Source organism: Stegostoma tigrinum, chromosome 8 (assembly GCF_030684315.1).
Source record: "Stegostoma tigrinum isolate sSteTig4 chromosome 8, sSteTig4.hap1, whole genome shotgun sequence".
NCBI lineage: Eukaryota > Metazoa > Chordata > Chondrichthyes > Orectolobiformes > Stegostomatidae > Stegostoma > Stegostoma tigrinum.
In genome coordinates, this window is record NC_081361.1 from 52206542 (window position 1) to 52225377 (window position 18836).

The 18836-nt window shown below is 38.4% G+C and overlaps 2 protein-coding genes across 4 annotated transcripts in view; one reads left to right on the forward strand and one right to left on the reverse strand.

Moving 5' to 3' along the window:
- The window catches only part of si:ch211-198n5.11 (methylcrotonoyl-coenzyme A carboxylase 2), a 95153-nt gene extending 91871 nt beyond the window's left edge, over positions 1 to 3282 (forward strand). The window contains exon 13 of the mRNA XM_048539159.2: positions 83 to 3282. Within this exon, the coding sequence (XP_048395116.1) occupies positions 83 to 166 (84 nt within the window). The 3' untranslated portion in view covers positions 167 to 3282. The remainder of the gene's footprint in view (positions 1 to 82) is intronic.
- Positions 3283 to 4272: 990 nt separating this feature from the next.
- Positions 4273 to 18836, reverse strand: part of rpe65c (retinoid isomerohydrolase RPE65 c) — a 38075-nt gene continuing 23511 nt past the window's right edge. For 2 of the 3 annotated variants that reach the window (XM_059647880.1, XM_059647882.1), the window contains 9 exons: positions 16326 to 16473; positions 13136 to 13217; positions 12523 to 12655; positions 11792 to 11943; positions 10499 to 10628; positions 6385 to 6499; positions 6187 to 6281; positions 5988 to 6099; positions 4273 to 4799 (listed from right to left, as the gene is read on the reverse strand). In XM_059647880.1, coding sequence (XP_059503863.1) covers positions 4651 to 4799; positions 5988 to 6099; positions 6187 to 6281; positions 6385 to 6499; positions 10499 to 10628; positions 11792 to 11943; positions 12523 to 12655; positions 13136 to 13217; positions 16326 to 16473 — 1116 coding nt within the window. In that variant the 3' untranslated portion in view covers positions 4273 to 4650. The remainder of the gene's footprint in view (positions 4800 to 5987; positions 6100 to 6186; positions 6282 to 6384; positions 6500 to 10498; positions 10629 to 11791; positions 11944 to 12522; positions 12656 to 13135; positions 13218 to 16325; positions 16474 to 18836) is intronic. The other variant, XM_059647881.1, reaches the window with a different exon arrangement.

Below are 18836 nucleotides of genomic sequence, written 5' to 3' on the forward strand. Positions count from 1 at the left end.
AATCACCTAATGCAGGGCTTCAAAATTTGTAAAAATGTGTTGGTGAGCATGAATCTAAATATGAAATGTCTGTATATTACAGGTAATAGGTCACTGTCTAAATATCATCAAACAGAAATCTCGACCGCATTCACAACCCGAAAAACATGCTGTCCTAAGAATGTAAACTCGGAGAATGGCATAATTCATCAACTCAATCACTGAAGATGAGCAGTTGTGGTAAAGAGAAGCAGCACAGGCTAAGAAATTAATAGTGATCAAGTATGGCAGGGCATGCTCAAAGACCCAAACCAGTCAATATGTCTTTACGTGGCTAATTAAATTAAATATCATCTTGATCCTACGCTGTTCCTGGCCTACAGCAACAACCAAAATACTTAGTATCCCAAACCATTCAAGGTTTCACTGTTAGGATTGGAGTAATTTTTAACATTTGACAATGGCAGTGATTAATACAAACGCCATAATTTTAGTCAGAACACAACTGCTTTCTGCTAATGCATGTTTTGTAGCTATGTGTTGTAATTCTCATCTCCAAAAGAACAGCTTCTGCTGCACAGTGTGGTCTCAAGTGACCTTCAGTCACTAGCCTGTTATGAGTTTTAAATCCAAGAGCTAGCAATGAAAGGCCACTGAAGTAACCCCTATCCATAAGTTGTCAGTCTGAATGCCTTCAAGGTTTTGCCAAACATTTCTCATTTGTTTATTAATTTGATGATTTTATAATGATGCTGCAAACTTCTAAAATGAAAGGAACTGATGTCACTAGGGGAGTAAGGTGCTTTCCCAGTATTCAAGAACAGATTTGAACTTAATCTACATTTTTAAATGCAAAGAGTGAAAAGTCATCCTGGAGTATTTACAATTAAGTTATTTCTTCAGTTATCATACGACTCGTCGTGTAACAAGTGATCAGCTTTTGATTGAAGGAGAAGCCCTTTGCAATATCTTCAGTTACTCTTCCTTCCATTTCAGACAATGTTTGGTAGGTGACAAACAATCCCTCAATATATGGAACACTTGTTTGACAAGTCTAGAATGCAGATTTTTTTTTTAAATTTTTGGCTTGTGTAGTTTAATTTACAATTCCAGTCCCATCACATATTGGCTACTCAGTAAATCAGAGCATAACGAAGTACAATTGTTACATCATCTCTCTTTTGCCCTCTCTTAGCCATTCCTTTAGGGAAGGGGCAATCTGGGGGCAACAATTACACAGCTACTGCCAGGAGCCTATTCTTGCAGAGAACTTCATTAGGAAATATCTACCAAACTGGGACTGTATTACACCTCCATTGAATGATGTGCTCAGTTGAAATCCACGTATCCAGATTGTCATTCATGATTTAGCAATCAGAAGTAGGAACACCCAAAAAAGATGATCTCTTAGTTGAATTCCCTCTACTGGTCTGGCTGGTACTAGCTTTATTTATTTTCATACGAAGAGCACAATTGAATGAATAAAAGATGTTAATGATGTTTACATTCTTACCAAACACTCTGTTTATTACCAGCATCATTAACTATGAAAATGTTCATTCTTAGAGACAAGATCTGCAATTAATCCTGTGAACTTTATTTGTAGATCATTTTCACTTAATTTTAAGAGTGATGTATTATGGAAATAATTATGATGTTAAGAGGCTAGAAGATCTCTTAAAATTACTGAACCGTATATGAGGAATATACCATCAGTATGAGAAGTGCCTAAGATTTCATGTGCAACAATTAAGTCTCTCATGTCGTCAAGTCTTTGAGTTCTTGATCAAAGCTGTATTTAGTAGAAATGTTATCCTGGCAAATTTAAGTTTCCAAAATCACGCTTGTGTTTCTTTCTTGCATTTATCCTCCTGATATATATCTTAGTGAATTCACTGTTTGAGTTTATCCTCTTAACTACACAGAAAAAAAATGTTTCAACCATTGCCTTGTATTCATTTTATACTTTGGTGTAGATTAATTTCCCAACCTCCTTCAATTATGAAAGAAGTGAACACTGCATGATAGTACAATTGGATATGTGGATTTTGAGAAAGTAAACTTTGGAAGAGAGGAAATGAGGGATTAAAGGAAAATCTTTCACAGGTCAGAGGCAACGCGACTGAAATATCTATTGTTAATGTTGGGGGGGGGGGTGGCTTGGAAATGGTGCGGATGCAAAGGCAGCTGGAGATGGATAATGAAGGACTTGGGACATTAAATAATGGAGGAAGTTATCAATTACGGCTCAATGATGACAGGGACAAACGTGTAAGGAGAGAAGGAGGATCTTAAACACAAAGTTGCAACCCTATTTCCCCACACATTTTAAGTGACAGATGATATTTTAAGAGAAAGTGGAGCTTGGTGTGTAGCAGGCATGTGTTTGCAAAATAAATGATGCACAAGGTACAGCGTGAATCCATTAATATGAACAGCACACCAAGTTTGAATGAGCTGCCAGGAGGAAGATGGAACTGGCAGTGGAATTTTTATTTTTAAACTTCACACTTCACAATGCCCAAATTGCAAAAATGTAATTTTTTTAACGTACTATTGGACGGGTTTGAAAATGCAGAGGTAAAATAGAAAGGACCCAATGTAGAGGAGGATATGATCAATAAAACAAAAAAAACTGCAGCTACTAGAGATCTGAAACAAAATCAAAAATTGAAGAAGAGTCACTAGACTCAATGTTAACACTGCTTGCTCCCCACAGACACTGACAGACCTGCAAAGTTTTTTCAACAATTCCTGGCTTCACGTGAGGATATAATCAACTTTGTTAAACATTCCAGGGCAGTGAACCACAGCACAAAAGAATAGTGCATCATGGCTGCATTCATGGGAATTTGATTTTGACCAGAAAAGGATGTAGCAGAAAGTTTGGAATTCAAAATGGAAATTTTTGAAGCTAAGTTCAAGGGATATTACAGATAAACAGTACTTGCAAAGAATGTGGAGTTTAAAAGGTGCATTTTTTTTGAGCACTGGGAATGTGAGTTTGGAAAGGGAAGCGAAAATGAGGAGAATTGTTTTACATATCAATTGAACAGTGACAAGGATAGGTAACTGAGCGTTTCAGAAAGTAGTGGAGAAGGGATCAAGGCTAGAGTAATGTTTGAAGATGATAATGGAAATTATAGGAAAGAAAGTGCTGATAAGGAGTCATGGTAAGGATTTTGTGAACAAAACTAGTCACTGAGAAGGGGTGAGAAACAGACCTTTAAAACAAAGTATCAGAGATAATGGGAACTGCAGATGCTGGAGATTCCAAGATAATAAAATGTGAGGCTGGATGAACACAGCAGGCCAAGCAGCATCTCAAGAGCACAAAAGCTGACGTTTCGGGCCTAGACCCTTCATCAGAGAGGGGGATGGGGGGAGGGAACTGGAATAAATAGGGAGAGAGGGGGAGGCGGACCGAAGATGGAGAGTAAAGAAGATAGGTGGAGAGGGTGTAGGTGGGGAGGTAGGGAGGGGATAGGTCAGTCCAGGGAAGACGGACAGGTCAAGGAGGTGGGATGAGGTTAGTAGGTAGATGGGGGTGCGGCTTGGGGTGGGAGGAAGGGATGGGTGAGAGGAAGAACCGGTTAGGGAGGCAGAGACAGGTTGGACTGGTTTTGGGATGCAGTACTGCCACAATGATGCCACCCGAAGGTTGCAGGAACAGCAACTCATATTCCGCCTGGGAACCCTGCAGCCATATGGTATCAATGTGGACTTCACCAGTTTCAAAATCTCCCCTTCCCCTACTGCATCCCTAAACCAGCCCAGTTCATCCCCTCCCCCCACTGCACCACACAACCAGCCCAGCTCTTCCCCCCCACCCACTGCATCCCAAAACCAGTCCAACCTGTCTCTGCCTCCCTAACCGGTTCTTCCTCTCACCCATCCCTTCCTCCCACCCCAAGCCGCACCCCCAGCTACCTACTAACCTCATCCCACCTCCTTGACCTGTCCGTCTTCCCTGGACTGACCTATCCCCTCCCTACCTCCCCACCTACACCCTCTCCACCTATCTTCTTTACTCTCCATCTTCGGTCCGCCTCCCCCTCTCTCCCTATTTATTCCAGTTCCCTCCCCCCATCCCCCTCTCTGATGAAGGGTCTAGGCCCGAAACGTCAGCTTTTGTGCTCCTGAGATGCTGCTTGGCCTGCTGTGTTCATCCAGCCTCACATTTTATTACCTTTAAAACAAATGTCTACAAGTTCCTAGTACTTAATGATATAGATGAGGGAAAGGAACATGTTCCATGGTTACATGACTCTAAACTATTGTATTGTGTCATACTTTTTGAAATACAGCATTTTATTATCATTACTCAGCTTGATGGTCACAACTACATTCAGTTTAGATCTTGAGGGCAAAGAAACGTGTCAAAATGTTTTATTAATTACAACATAAAAATAAAGCAACTTTGAATTTAATAACCAATAAATATTCAGCTTTAGGTAGTTAATGCCAATGACTGCGTTCTAATTTTGATATATTATTTATTTCAAAACAATTTCATATTCAGAATTAAGCCAATATGTACTTTTACATGTCCTAACATGACAGATAAAGTAAAGAATATGGTGACAACTTATTGTTCTGCATATATTACTTTGTTTTATATTGCAGTATTTTTGCAAGATTATACTATCAGTAATGCTGGATACCAGATCATTATGGTTTGTACATTCCATGGAAAGTAACAGGGATGTTGGTCTCCACTTCTGCCCGAGCTATTTCATGGAGATCCTTGGCATCAAGAATCAAAAGGAAAGCAGGTTTTTGCCCTGAACCTGGGCTTACAACTGAAGTCAGTAACACGCCTGTTAACAAAAAGTAAATAATATTTTACAATAATAATTTTTCCTCTTAATTCAAACAATCTTTCATTGACTCAGTATTTAACATAATACTTTCACAATTCACCTTCTTGCCTGCATTTGTACGTGAACACTAAGCCCTCATACACGGAATCACATTCATGCTGTCCAGACACAGCTCTGTAGATACTGTCTCTCCTTCCTGGAGCTCTCTGTTTCCATCTCTGGCAACCACCCGGAAACCGATATCCATTTCAAGCCTACTGATTCCCACAGCTACCTAGAATACACCACCTCCTACCCACCTTCCTGCAAAAATGCCATCCCTGTTCCCAATTCCTTCGCCTCTGCCGCATCTGTTCCCAGGATGAGGCATTCCACTCCCGAACATCTCATGTCCTTGTTTTTCAAGGACTGCAACTTCTCCCCCTCAGTGGTTGAGAACGCCCTCGATTGAGTCTCCCGCATTTCCCATAACTCATCTCTCACACCCTGTCCCCACAATAACAACCAAAACATCCCCCTTGTTCTCACGTACCAGCCCCCCCACCCTCAGATCCAATGCATCATTCTCCGACACTTTCACCATCTGCAATCTGACCCGACGACCAAAGACCTTTATCCCTCCTCACCCTTATCTGATTTCCAAAGGGACCACTCTCTCTGTGACTCCCTTGTCCGCTCCACACTCCCCTCCGGCCCCACCACACCAAGCTGCAGGAAGTGTTACACCTGCCCCCTCACCCACATCCCAGGCCCCAAGAAGACTTCCCACGTTAGCAGATGTGCGGGTGAACATCTGTCTTATGTGGTATACTGTATCCACTGTACCAATTGTGGCCTCCTCTACATCAGGGAAACCAAGCGGAGGTTTGGGGACCGCTTTGCGGAACACCTACACTTGGTTCACAAAAAACAACTACACCTCTGTCACGAACCATTTCAACTCCCACTCCCACTCCTTAGACGACATGTCCATCCTGAGCCTCCTGCAGTGCCACAATGATGCCACCCAAAGGTTGCAGGAACAGCAACTCATATTCTGCTTGGGAACCCTGCAGCCCAATGGTATCAATGTGGAATTCACAGGCTTCAAAATTTCCCTTCCCCCAACCACATCCCAAAACCAGCACAGCTTGTCCCTGACTCCTATTTCACATGCTGTTGCTTGATCTAATATTTATTTTATACCATCATCCTCATCCATTGCATCCGGACGTGGAACAAAGATTGGTTCTGATGGATATGTATCAGGTTCCTGCCATAACCAGTGCTCCTTGGTTTTCATGTTCAACTTGTATATCTGCATGATGGGAAGATAGGGTATCAGTGGAAGCAAATTAATTTTAGCCTAGTGGATCAAATTCCTGCCACACCCACTAGTTTTTACCTTGTCTGGAATAAAATGGTTCAATCCCAGTCCATAAGCATATGTGTAGTCCTTTCCACTGAAGTTCTGATAGTTAATTTGAGGAAATTCAAATGCTGTAATGTAGAAAATATTTTAATGCAAATTTTAAGTAGTGTCGCAAAGTGACTTGTTGTAAGAATTTATTTGCAGAATTTTTTTTTAAAAAGTGCACATCACCTTGTCGAGGTCCAGAAAAGAGCACTTCTGGTTCCAGCCAAATTGTTCCATCTTGCCGAACTGTAGCAGTGGCTGTTGTGGTGTTGAGAGACACTAAATTTTTGCCATGTTCAACCTGAATAAGACACAATAAACAAGGTATTGTAAGAAATGCACCATCTGATATGCTGTTAATTGTGAAGGCAGGAATTCTGCATTAAGGTTTCTTGATGATGTTTATGGGTCTAAAGCTCCAAGAGAAATGTTGTTGGAACTAGAGGTAACACTCTAGTAGAAAAAGCACTGATTATATTGACTGAATGAGTGGTGGCATGTTGGCCTTTGCAAAGATGTACAAGGACCTCACTAGTGAAATCCGAACCTAGTAAATAGTTTGTAATCCAAAGACATACTAATAAAATAAATCTGAGGGTCCCTTTGTATAAGAGCCAGTTGATCCAGTGTTAGGGCCAGGAATGAGGTGGGTGACTCCACTTCCTCAAGGACAAGCAGTGACTACGTTTCTGTCAAAATGAAGTAAACAGTATAATGTAACCATAATGGTATATATCTGGGGAACTAAATCATTCTGAATATATGACTATAGATGATCGCCTTGAAACTATGTCATGTGAATTAGGATCACTTTTTTTCAGATCACAAAGGATATTCTACAACTAAACATACACATCATAAGGGAAACAAAAAGGCACTAACATCATGAAGGTAGAAGCACTTGAATTTTGGTGAAAATATGGTAACATTGCCAAAACTCAACACGTACTAATCAGGCCAAACACAAAAATGCCAAATTTCAAACAATCACCGCAAGTTATACTGTAGGAGAAAAGGTATGAATTAGTTGACAAGTCACCTCTGATTGTCTAAGACATTGCCTCGGAGATAGTAGTGGGAAACCAGAGATACCCTCAGTACCTGGTTAATTTTTTAAATTAGCACAAGGTTTAATCTGTTGCTTTTGTTTGTAGCAAACAGGTTCTTGAGCTTGAATATTTGTAATTTCTAGCAGGTGGAAATGAGTCACTTTAAAAATGTGACTGATTACTTTTGATTTATTAATGTAGCTGTTAAGGCACAAAGGATCATTTAGAAAGTACTGCTCAAATGGGGAATCATATATAACAGTAGATACTTCCCAGTGGTGGGAAAGATGCTGGAGTTAATTATAAAAGATGAAATTACGACTCATTTGGATAGCAGTAACAGAATAGGTCAGAGTCAGCATGGATTTACGAAGGGGAAATCGTGCTTGACTAATCTTCTGGAATTTTTTGAGGATGTATCTATGAAGATGGATAAGGGAGAGTCAGTGGATGTAGTGTACCTGGACTTTCAGAAAGCCTTTGATAAAGTCTCGCATAGGAGATTGGTGGACAAAATTAGGGCACATGGTATTGGGGGCAAAATACGGAGTTGGATTGAAAATTGGCTGGTTGACAGGAAGCAAAGAGCAGTGATAAACGGGTCCCTTTCGGAATGGCAGGCAGTGACCAGTGGGGTACCACAAGGTTCGGTGCTGGGACCGCAGCTGTTTACGATATATATTAATGATATAGACGAAGGCATTAGAAGTAATATTAGCAAATTTGCTGATGACACAAAGTTGGGTGGCAGTGTGAAATGTAAGGAGGATGTTATGAGAATACAGGGTGACTTGGACAGGTTAGGTGAGTGGACGCATGCATGGCAGATGTGTGGTTATACACTTTGGTGACAAGAACAGGAAGGCAGATTACTATCTCAATGGAGTCAAGTTAGGTAAAGGGGAAGTACAACGAGATCTAGGTGTTCTTGTACGTCAGTCAATGAAAGCAAGCATGCAGGTAGTGAAGAAAGCTAATAGCATGCTGGCCTTCATCACAAGAGGAATTGAGTACAGGAGCAAAGAGGTCCTTCTGCAGCTGTACAGGGCCCTGGTGAGACCGCACCTGGAGTATTGTGTGCAGTTTTGGTCTCCCAATTTGAGGAAGGACATTCTTGCTATTGAGGGAGTGCAGCGTAGGTTCACAAGGTCAATTCCCAGAATGGTGGGACTATCATATGTTGAAAGATTGGAGCGACTGGGCTTGTATACACTTGAGTTTAGAAGGATAAGAGGGGATCTGATTGAGACGTATAAGGTTATTAAGGGATTGGACACTGTGGAGGCAGGAAGCATGTTTCCGCTGATGGGTGAGTCCAGAACCAGAGGACACAGTTTAAAAATAAGGGGTAGGCCATTTAGAACAGAGTTGAGGTAAAACTTCTTCACCCAGAGAGTGGTGGATATATGGAATGCTCTACCCCAAAAGGCAGTGGAGGCCAACTCTCTGGATGCTTTCAAGAAAGAGATGGATAGAGCTCTTAAAGATAGTGGAATCAAGGGTTATGGGGATAAGGCAGGAACAGGATACTGATTGTGATGATCAGCCATGATCATAATGAATGGTGGTGCTGGCTCGAAGGGCCGAATGGCCTACTCCAGCACTTATTGTCTATTGTCTACTTTTGGTATTTTTAATGTTGTGGCTATGGTTTGTAATCTTATCTATGCACTTCCACTCCAGAAACATTCTGTTTGATTAAATGAGGCAATCATTGGCATCAGACCATCACTGAAATTCGGACACTACATTGCTCAGTTGCATGTGACGTAGAACAGTGCCTGAATATAGTATATATGTAATGCATATTTTATATGTCAAAACCATTTTTCTGTACTGTATTTAACTACAGCTTCTATAAATCTCTGCGCTCTCACCTTATCTTTTTTATCCCTTTAAGGAGTAACTGATTGTAAAATTTATTTCACAGAAACTAACTGCTTCACATTTAGCCTCGTTGGTGAGTGTCAGTAACCTATTCAACATATGGCGCTTTTCACAATGGTAGCTCATTCTTTCCTCAGCCAATACCCAAATATTCTGAAGTCAGTATTCCTTGGGAAGGAATTGGCCACATATTCTGTCTTGAGTGCAAAATATTTCAACCATTGGATGGAATAGGTCCTGCACTCTCTTCCCGCTCTTCACACATAGCCTGAGATCTTTGATCTGAGGAAGGCAAGCAGCAATGCAAAGGGAGCTCTGAAAAGGTTAAATCCCACGTTTGCCTAACAGTCATTCCATCTTCAGGTTTCAGGCTTCCAGCACATTACCTTGCAGTTTCAATTCTAAGCACATATTTCTATCATGGTGTTAGTCTGTGCGTGAGATGTTGGAGGTCCTTAAATTGAAATATTCCAAGGTCTGATAAACGACGTGCCTTTCCCACACGTATATACAAGACTCTGAACATGGCTCCATGCGACTCCACCCATTGACAGGTATTAATATAAGAAAATTCAGTATCGGATAAAGCTCTTCAATCCACCTGGCTTGTCTCGAAATTAATATCCTTCAATTGCTCACTTTACGAAAGCACATAAGGAAGAAACCTTGTTTGACTTCCCTCTTTCTTATCTTTTTGATATTTAATTTGACTGTTAGATCTTAAATTGTCACTCTGGCCAAAATCATTTAAACTGAAATTAGATTTTAAACTTTTCTGTTTTACATAGGTCAATACCAGCTAATGAGTGACCTATAAACTTTCATTTACATATACTTCAAGAATAATTATCTTGCTGAAGTATTATAATTTGACCAAATGTTTTTCAACTTGGTTTTTTTTAAAGAGGAATATTAATGGGAGTCAGTCTAAACTTACGATATTAAGTGTTAGATTGTTTACTTCTATTCATAGCTTTAAGGAAAACAGAAAATGGTGGAAACATACACCAAGTCTCAGCAACTTAAAAATATGGGATGGACAAAAACTTTAGTTTTGAATGTTTTTCCAGCATCTTAATCTTCATTTCTGTGTAACTGTTAAAAGGGCCTGATGTACATCATCTCAAATTTTCTCTTTTATTTAAACATTTCAGCAGGTCGTTTTCTCAAGTTAGCCCAATTCTTGCTCTTTTAATGAATTAATGCTTTGGATCATTGACCAATATGACATTAAAAGCCTAACCAAATTCATTTTAATTGTGCATGTTACAGTCAAATGAGACATTGATTTGTAATAGATTCAGACTCAGAAGATAAAATGCTTCCCTCCCCCCCCCCCCCCCCTGCCAGGAACTAAAACTCACTTTGTTTATATCCAATGGTAGAACATATCTTCTAACTTCTGGGTGAGGAGCCTTCCTTGCATTCAGTTTAAGTTCTTCCCAGTTTTCACGTAAATTTGCAAGCCACAGGTAATTATATATAAACTCAAACCTGCATCAGAAATGATATATTATTCTTTACAGCAGTGCTCATAGAGATAGGTCTAAAAAAATGTTGCTAAGATAATGTCAGTTTAGAACTTATCTAATAATAATGAGTGGTGTACTGTACACTTGCAAATCATTTGGCCATTTAAGATTACTAACAGGCATGCTAGTGCGAGAAAATGTGGTGGTAAAAGGTGTAGTAATTAAAATCAATGGTATGTATGGTGAGAATTATTTCTCCATAGAACAAAATTCAGATGTTTTTAGTGCTGGAAAGACAGTGAGTGAAAAGTTGACTCTTTAACATGGAGGCTGTATTTGGGGTCAGGTGAGGGAGTGGTGGAGAAGGCAAAACTTTGCCATTGACCTGGACATCAAACCTAAGGAATATGTTATTAAGAGCCTCTTCACTAAATTCACAGTTCAGGCTAAAAAAAAAGTTGAAGTTGTAATGGCTGAACCATTGGAGAAACCATGGCCTAGATCATTGCAAAGAAGTGAAGATTTACTGTTTGTGGTGTGTTGATGGAGAAGGCAAGGGGGGGAATAAAGACCATTCTTTTGCTGTGATGCCAGGAAATATAATACCAATTTTTCTTTACCAGATTTCAAAATCATAACCTGATTTTGCTTAATAAAGTAAATTTTAAAATAAGTGTTAGCAGGAAGGTTAAGGTCTTTAGATGGAACAGATTTTAGGTAATTGACAAAAGGACCGGAAATGCCAAGACAATATATTTCTTTATTTGTGATCTGTTTTGTCACTGCCTGAAAGGGTGCTATCCATAGATTCAACAACAGAGTCAGAAGAGACACTGAAATTTTTTGATAGGAGAAGCTACATGATTATGGGGAAAGAGTATGGCAATGGTATTTATTGGATAAGACTACAACAGACAGGATTTGGCAATTGTCCTAATTCTGTTCTGCATCATTGTGATTAATGGTACAGTTGGATAGCTTGCAAACAAACATTCATTTTCTGGGTTCACACATAAAACACGGCCAGGAATGAGAAACTGAAGCCTATCTAATGACCATGCTCTCCCGCGAGAATCAACACTGACAGTTTTGATTAAAAAAATTTGGAAAGATGGAGTTCAACATAAATTAAGATAAATATTGATTTTTTTTCTGTAACTTCAGATAATGAATTTAGATACCTACCCTTTCCAGGAGCATACATCAACAATTATAAAGCCACTATCTTCGTAAGTGTTAATATGATGGAAAATATTAAATGCTGAAGTTCTGTATTTTATGTTGTGGTATTCACCAGTCTTCTTGTTTGCAACATGGAACCATGTCTGTAACACAAACTTTAATGACAAACTGTAATTCTTCTAGGTTCTGTTTAAAAACAAAATAACTGTACTGTCAGGACAATGTTATCAGAAGGTCATAAACATTGTGTGGGCATAATGATGTGGAGGACAGGATTAACTTAAAAATAAAACTAATAGAAAAAGGGCAAGATTAGAAGAAATTACATTCCTTAAAGAATTGCAGCCAGTTCATAACAGTTCTGATGAAAGGTCACAATTTGAAACATTAACTTTGTTTCTGTCTGCACAGATGTTCACAGATCTGGATGTTTCCAGAACTTTTTTTGCCTTTATAATTTGAGTTCCAGTATATTGTCTTTGGAACCTCGTTTGTTTCTTTCAGATACAGACTGATGTCAGATGCATTACCAGTACTTCCACACTTTGATTGTGCCTAATATTTGAAATAAAGCCATAGTATAATATGGATTATTCTTGCATTTATGACAATTCATGTTAAATGTACATTTCAATTCTTTATGTTAAAGTCTGTTAACTGATTTCACCTAGAAAAGTAATCAAATTCCTACAGAAGTCAAACGTATTTTTTTTGCATGATGAACTGTCACTTACTCCCATAGAATCATTTGATTCAAAACAATCCATATAGGTAGTACTTCGCACGCTCCATGATGAGAGAAATTTCCAGAGGTTAATTTTGACTGGTTGCTCCACAAATACAATGTAGTTTTCACACAGACCAAAACTGTTTGGATAAAGATGATTTCAAGTCACAACTAACAATAAATTCAAAAACAATTTGTATTTACATGATACCTTTAACATAAAAGGACATTGAAAGTCACTTTATTGTTGCATTCTCATCTCACCACTAAAACCTGGAGTGGAAAATCGGACATTCACCCACAGCCCCTTCCTCCCCACCTGATGTTGTGAATCTCATTTTTCATTTCTCTCCATATTTTCCCAACTAATCATTTCCCACCTTATTCAGGGGCTGGGAAAATTCTACCTCAAGTTTCAAATCTTTCCGAACTATTTCTATTTAATAAAATCACTGCAAAAATCTGTTGATAAAAATATAGTCTCAAAATTCAAGTTGGGAAATGATTTTATTCAATTCACTAAAATTTTATAACAAATATTATGCTAGCACTTTTATTTTCCAAAAGCATCAGGAGTAGTCAATAAGATTGGTCCTCTGGCAAGAATAGGCAATACAAACCTGTGTACATAGGATGGTTTGAATCTGTCACTACATGGAAACTGGACAACCACTTCCGTTTTTCTCAATGGGTCTTGCCTATCTGTAATTACAAGCAGTTGAATATTGGGCCATTCAAGAATCATCAACAATGTAAAGTTTAATCTATAATCTAAGCATTCTCATAGGCTATTGTTTATAAAAGACTCATGAAACTCATTGTGGATCACACTCCATTTTGATAATAAATATTAATGTTATGAATAGGGCCAATGTAGATAGGTGGCTAACAATATGGTTATGTCACTAGACTAGTTAATCCAGGTTACAGTTTTGGGCAAATAAGTTCAAATCCTACCAAGAGCAGCAAGTATAATTTAAATTCAATTAATAAAATCTGGACTTGAAAGCAAATCTTAGGAATAGTAACTGTGAATCTATCATTGGTTCACTAATATCACTTAGGAAAGGAAATCCGCCATCCTTATCCTGTCTGATTTACATGCAACTCCAGATCCACAGCAATGTGACTGACTCTTCACTGCCATCAGGAATAATCTAGCATATGACCTAATTCAAGGGACATTAGGGATAGGCAACAAATCCCAGAGATGCTAAATTCCCATGAAAGAATAAAGAAAAACATGCACCATTACCACGCAATTAAACATGAAAGCTGTCAATCTCTATTTCTAATATTAGCTCTGGGTTCACATAACCTGGTGACAGAATTGAAAAAATCCTGTTCTGAAACTAGCTTCTAGAATCCTGTGCAACATTGGTTCAGGGAATTCTTCCTACAAAATCCAAATTACAATGATCTTAAGTTTGTTTACAGCTAGCTCTAATTTTTGTACAGTTATCTTTGATCTTATGAAAAATTGAATTCTGCCATGAAATACAGAATTACAAAGTTCTGCTCCAGTAATTTGTAAAATGCCAGGTTCAACAAATACTTTCTTAGCTTTTACAATTAATTATTAAGAAGTACTGTGGTGAAGCATTAACACTAACAGCTTTGCAACCTAAGTATTAGTAATGTATATTAAGACACAGGTTTTCTTAGTGTTCTATCAGTTTGATTCCACAGACAAATGCATTCACATAACAACTGAAAAGGACACTAAATGGAGTGCATACATCCACTACCCTAGTTTAACTTCACATTGTTGCAATTAAATTTACTTGGTCGATGCTTTTTATTCTAAAGCTGAAAAAAAATACTTGTATTAAGAACTCAGTGCAGCAGGTTCACACTTATCCACACCCAACAACTTGCTCTGAAAGTTCTGCTCCCATTTAGATAGCTGTGAAAAATTCTCCCACAACAGCTGATACAATCCACTACATTGTAAAACAAACACAGGTTTTCAATAATCAAAGGAAGAAGTCAAACCACCCAATTTCTTTCCAAATGTTAAAGAATCCTTCAAAATTTTGGATTCAGACCCCAATCTGGATCTGCATCTTTGCTAAAAACTATTCTGTTCTTCCTTGGTCTCAGTGTGTGAAGTTTTTTTTGGTAAATTTTTGAGCTGTATCATTTACAATCAAATGAACAGGCAACTTCAGTGAGATAATATACAATTTCAAGTAAATTTATTTTAATTTCAAAAACTAGTAAAACAAAGCACAACAGCTTTTATTTATAAAATATCTTCAGTCTCATACTTGATATAAATGAGGATTTGAACAGAAGAGGAGTTGGATGATAATTTGGTGGTGAAAATTAGCAGGTTTAATAATGCAGAAATATTAGATTATTTTAGGGTCAAATATGACTTGCTTGTGAGCAGACAGGCTCATCTCTAAGGTGATGAAGTCTATTGTTAGGGAATTGAGTGTGTTAGGGGACTAAACTCACGTCTCTAAATCTTCAAACCAGCTTGTGATCTGTGAATAAAGTAAGCTCATTGGAATAGAATCTTATGATGGATAAGCCTCACTGGATCTGTGCATTTATGATTAGTGAGAAGTAGCCAGCATATCTCTAAACCCATAATGAGCAAGCAAGAAGAAGAGACAGATTTCTTGACATCAAGACCTGAAAACAAAGCATTGTCACACTGAATGCCAACAATTACCTTTTTGGTCACACTGTAGCTGTCACTGAGGAAGAGAGTCAATAACTTTCAAAAGCACAATATGGACTTTCCAGCATTGAAAAGAATGCATATCTACAGCTGGAGGCAGCAGTTGCAGCAAAGAGTCACTCATCAAATGCAGGTGTCAGGGTTTCGGAATGGGAATTAATAAAATGTAAATGGACAATATATGAAAAAAAAAGCTTTATGACTTATGTGGAACAGTGGTAGTGCCACTGCCTCTGAATCAAAGGTTCAGATTTCAATCACATGCCAGGATTTGATGGTCATGAAATGTGTGGTTGTAACATGGACATTTGGGTCTGCTGGAAATCAGCAATTTTGGCAAATTGTGATATCAGTCAGTGTGCAATGCTTATTTGATTTTTAAAAAGTTCAGGGGCTTTGTGGTGTAGTGGGTAGTGTCCCTACCCATGACAGAGGAGATCCATGTCCTACTCCCACCACCTGCTGCAGAGGTGTGTAATAACATTTTTGAACAAGTCGATTAAAAATTATTTAACATGAAATGTTCTGAGGGCTCTTTTACTGCAGTGGTAATGTTCCGACCTGAGGGCTAAAAGACCTGAGTTAAAGTCCCAACCACTCCAAAGGTGTTTCATAGCAAATCTAAACTGGTTGATTTTAAAAAAAGTTTTATATGAAAATTTTTTGATGAATTATTTTGTTTTATTTGCAGCAATTTTTAAAAATTCTCTCATGGGATGTGGACATTGCGTATGATCATTTGTCTATTGAGGGACTAATTGTAAGGGTCACCGGACCCATAACATTAACTTTGTTTTTTTCCTTCATAGATGCTGCTAGACCTGCCAAGTTTTTCCAGCAACTTTATTTTTGTTCCTAATTCACAGCATCTGCAGTTATTTCGGTTTCTATTCTAATTATATAAGTTATACTAGTTGTTCTAGTTATATAAACAGTCTAAAAAGAAGTGGTATTCTTTTGAATGCTGGAAACAAGTATCAAATATCACTGCTGAAAAATAAAAGTGCAGTGACTGCAGTGAAAAATCATTAGTGTACACTGATTTCATCAATCCTCCCCACACTAAGATTTTGATTCATCTCTATGGCTGGAATAATTTTAACTTTATATACATGTACCTGACTGCAGCGGAGGTATTTTGATAATATTATATGCAAAAGAAAACCTTTTCCCAAAGCAATTGCCAATATTGTAGACAGTTCCATCATGCTCGATGTGAGGATGAGCAGTTGCACCATTGATTACGCAATAGTTGCAAAGATCCACCTGCATCAAAATAAAATTATCTTTCAAAAACTAAAATTTTAATTGATTAGTTATAGAAGTTCTTAATGTATATGAGATCTTTAGGTCATTTTACAGTCTCTTCAACTTGATCAATTTGGAGAGATGTTTTTCTCCTCATTCTGATGCCTACCTATACTCTTCAGTATTAAGTGTATGAATATTAGAAAATTAAGACTACAATTAGCCTTATAATAATATTTCTCTAAAAGTCAGGCTGCAATTGAAGGGTTTCAATTGAATGTCTACATGTAAGTTCTTTTCATAAACAGTGCCAAGTTACTGAATGTTTACAGCAATTTTAACTTTGAAACAGTTTTACAATTTAAAAACTGTAGTAGTGATTGCAATAATATTAAAGTATTTTATATATTTGACTTCATATGAAGTTTGAAGTGGGTACCAGGAAATCTCAGAAGTGGAATAGTGAATAGCATTATTTAGCACAAAGTTTGTGAGCACTGTGTAAAGTGTTTGGTTCTGAAAGTGTTAACACTGGGGAATGCATTAAGTTTCATCGAATATAATGTTGTCATAAGATTCAGGTAGGGAGAACAGTTCTCTATTTTAAAGGAGACGGATATACCACCTGGATCTCCCTGATGTAGCAATGTCTGTATTGACTTATAACCAATACCCGATTGCTATTATGTAGTAAGTTACATCCTGCATAAGAAAAATCCTCTTCTTGTTAGACTATCTCATGGGTTTCTTCTACCAAACTAGATGAAGCAGGATCTGTAGATCCCAACTTTAGAGATTGATTAATTGTCATGTGTACTGAAGTACAGTCAAAAGCTTTCTTTACGAGCAATACAGTCTGCTTACAGACAGATCATAGTAAGCAAGGACGCACAGATCAAAAAGATTTAGAGGCATACAGGTTACATTGCACAGGGCATGTGCTAGGTAAGATCTACATTAGGAAGATCAGCATTATTTGAGGCCAGAGTCCATTCATCAATATAATAATGGCAGGAAAGAAGCTGTTCCTGAACCAGCTGGTACATGTGTTCAGGCTTCTGTACCTTCTGCCTGATAGAAGATGTTGCAGGAAATCATTACCGGGGTGTGAGGGGTCTTTGATGATGTTGGCAGCCTTTCTGTGGCAATGAGCCATGCGAATGGAGTCCAGGGAAGGAAGGCTGGCTTCCATGATGGTGTGCACAGCCCAGACCACCTTCTGTAGTTTCTTATGCTCCTAGGCAGAGCAGTTGCCATTATGTACCTGGACAGTAGGCTTTCAATGGCACATTTGTAGAAATTGGTGAAGGTCCTTATGGGCATGCCAAATTTCTTGAGCTGCCTGAGGAAGAAGAGTCATTGTGATCTGCCACATGGTGATTGAGCAACTTTTTTCAGATAATGTGGTGAGTTTTCATCTTACAACAGCTGATGAGCAGGACAGATTATAATGTGATTTAACTGCAGCAACACCATGTAAGATATCAGTGTGAAGTCAAGCAAATCCAGAAGAATTTTTCTCAGGAACAATTTTAAGAGCGTAACTTGGGTGGACAATCATCCAGCAAATTACTGAACAGAACAATTGACAGACCTGCAGGACAGTGATTTGTGGCAAGGCTCAAAACAGAAACTACAGTCAATATTGACAGATTTCAGAACTGCCAGGAAGTGCAGAAGGAACTGCGAGCTGGAACAATAATTACACCTGGTAATTACAGACTGCATTCAGTGCTGGTGAACTGTATGTGTAATCCCAAATGAGGTTCAGCCAAAAAGCAAACAAAAAATTGGAGGTTGCATGAGTAGAGTTAAAATCTCTGATCAATTGGGGAAAAACACAACCTAGTTACAAGCTGAGAAAGCAAGAAGCAAGCAAAATCCTCAGAGAGACCATCACTACCACAGTGACTAGGCACAATGAGGTACAACAACAGCAAGGGAAATCAAAAGCCATAGGAGTAATTTAAAAATGAGGTGCATTACATATCCAGAATGAAAGTGATAAAGGGGTCAATTTAAAAGCCTAAGCAGAGAAAGTCTAATGGAAGTAAAAAGTAAGAGAACAATTGAACAGGAAATCTATAGTTCAAGTTATAATAAAGGAGGAAGAACTTATTAAGGTTGGAGGCAGGATTCTTTGAGCAAAACTAATAATGAGAACAGGAGAGATAGTAAGAACTGCAGATGCTGGAGTCAGAGATAACACAGTACCGAACTGGAGGAACACAGCAGACCAGACAACATCAGAGGAGCAGGAAAGTTGATGTTTTGGGTTCGGACACTTCTTCAGAAATGGGGAGGGGAAAGGGATCTCACAAATAAATAGAATGGGTGGGGCTGAGGAAGGTAGGTGGAACGGTGATAGGTGAGTGCAGGTA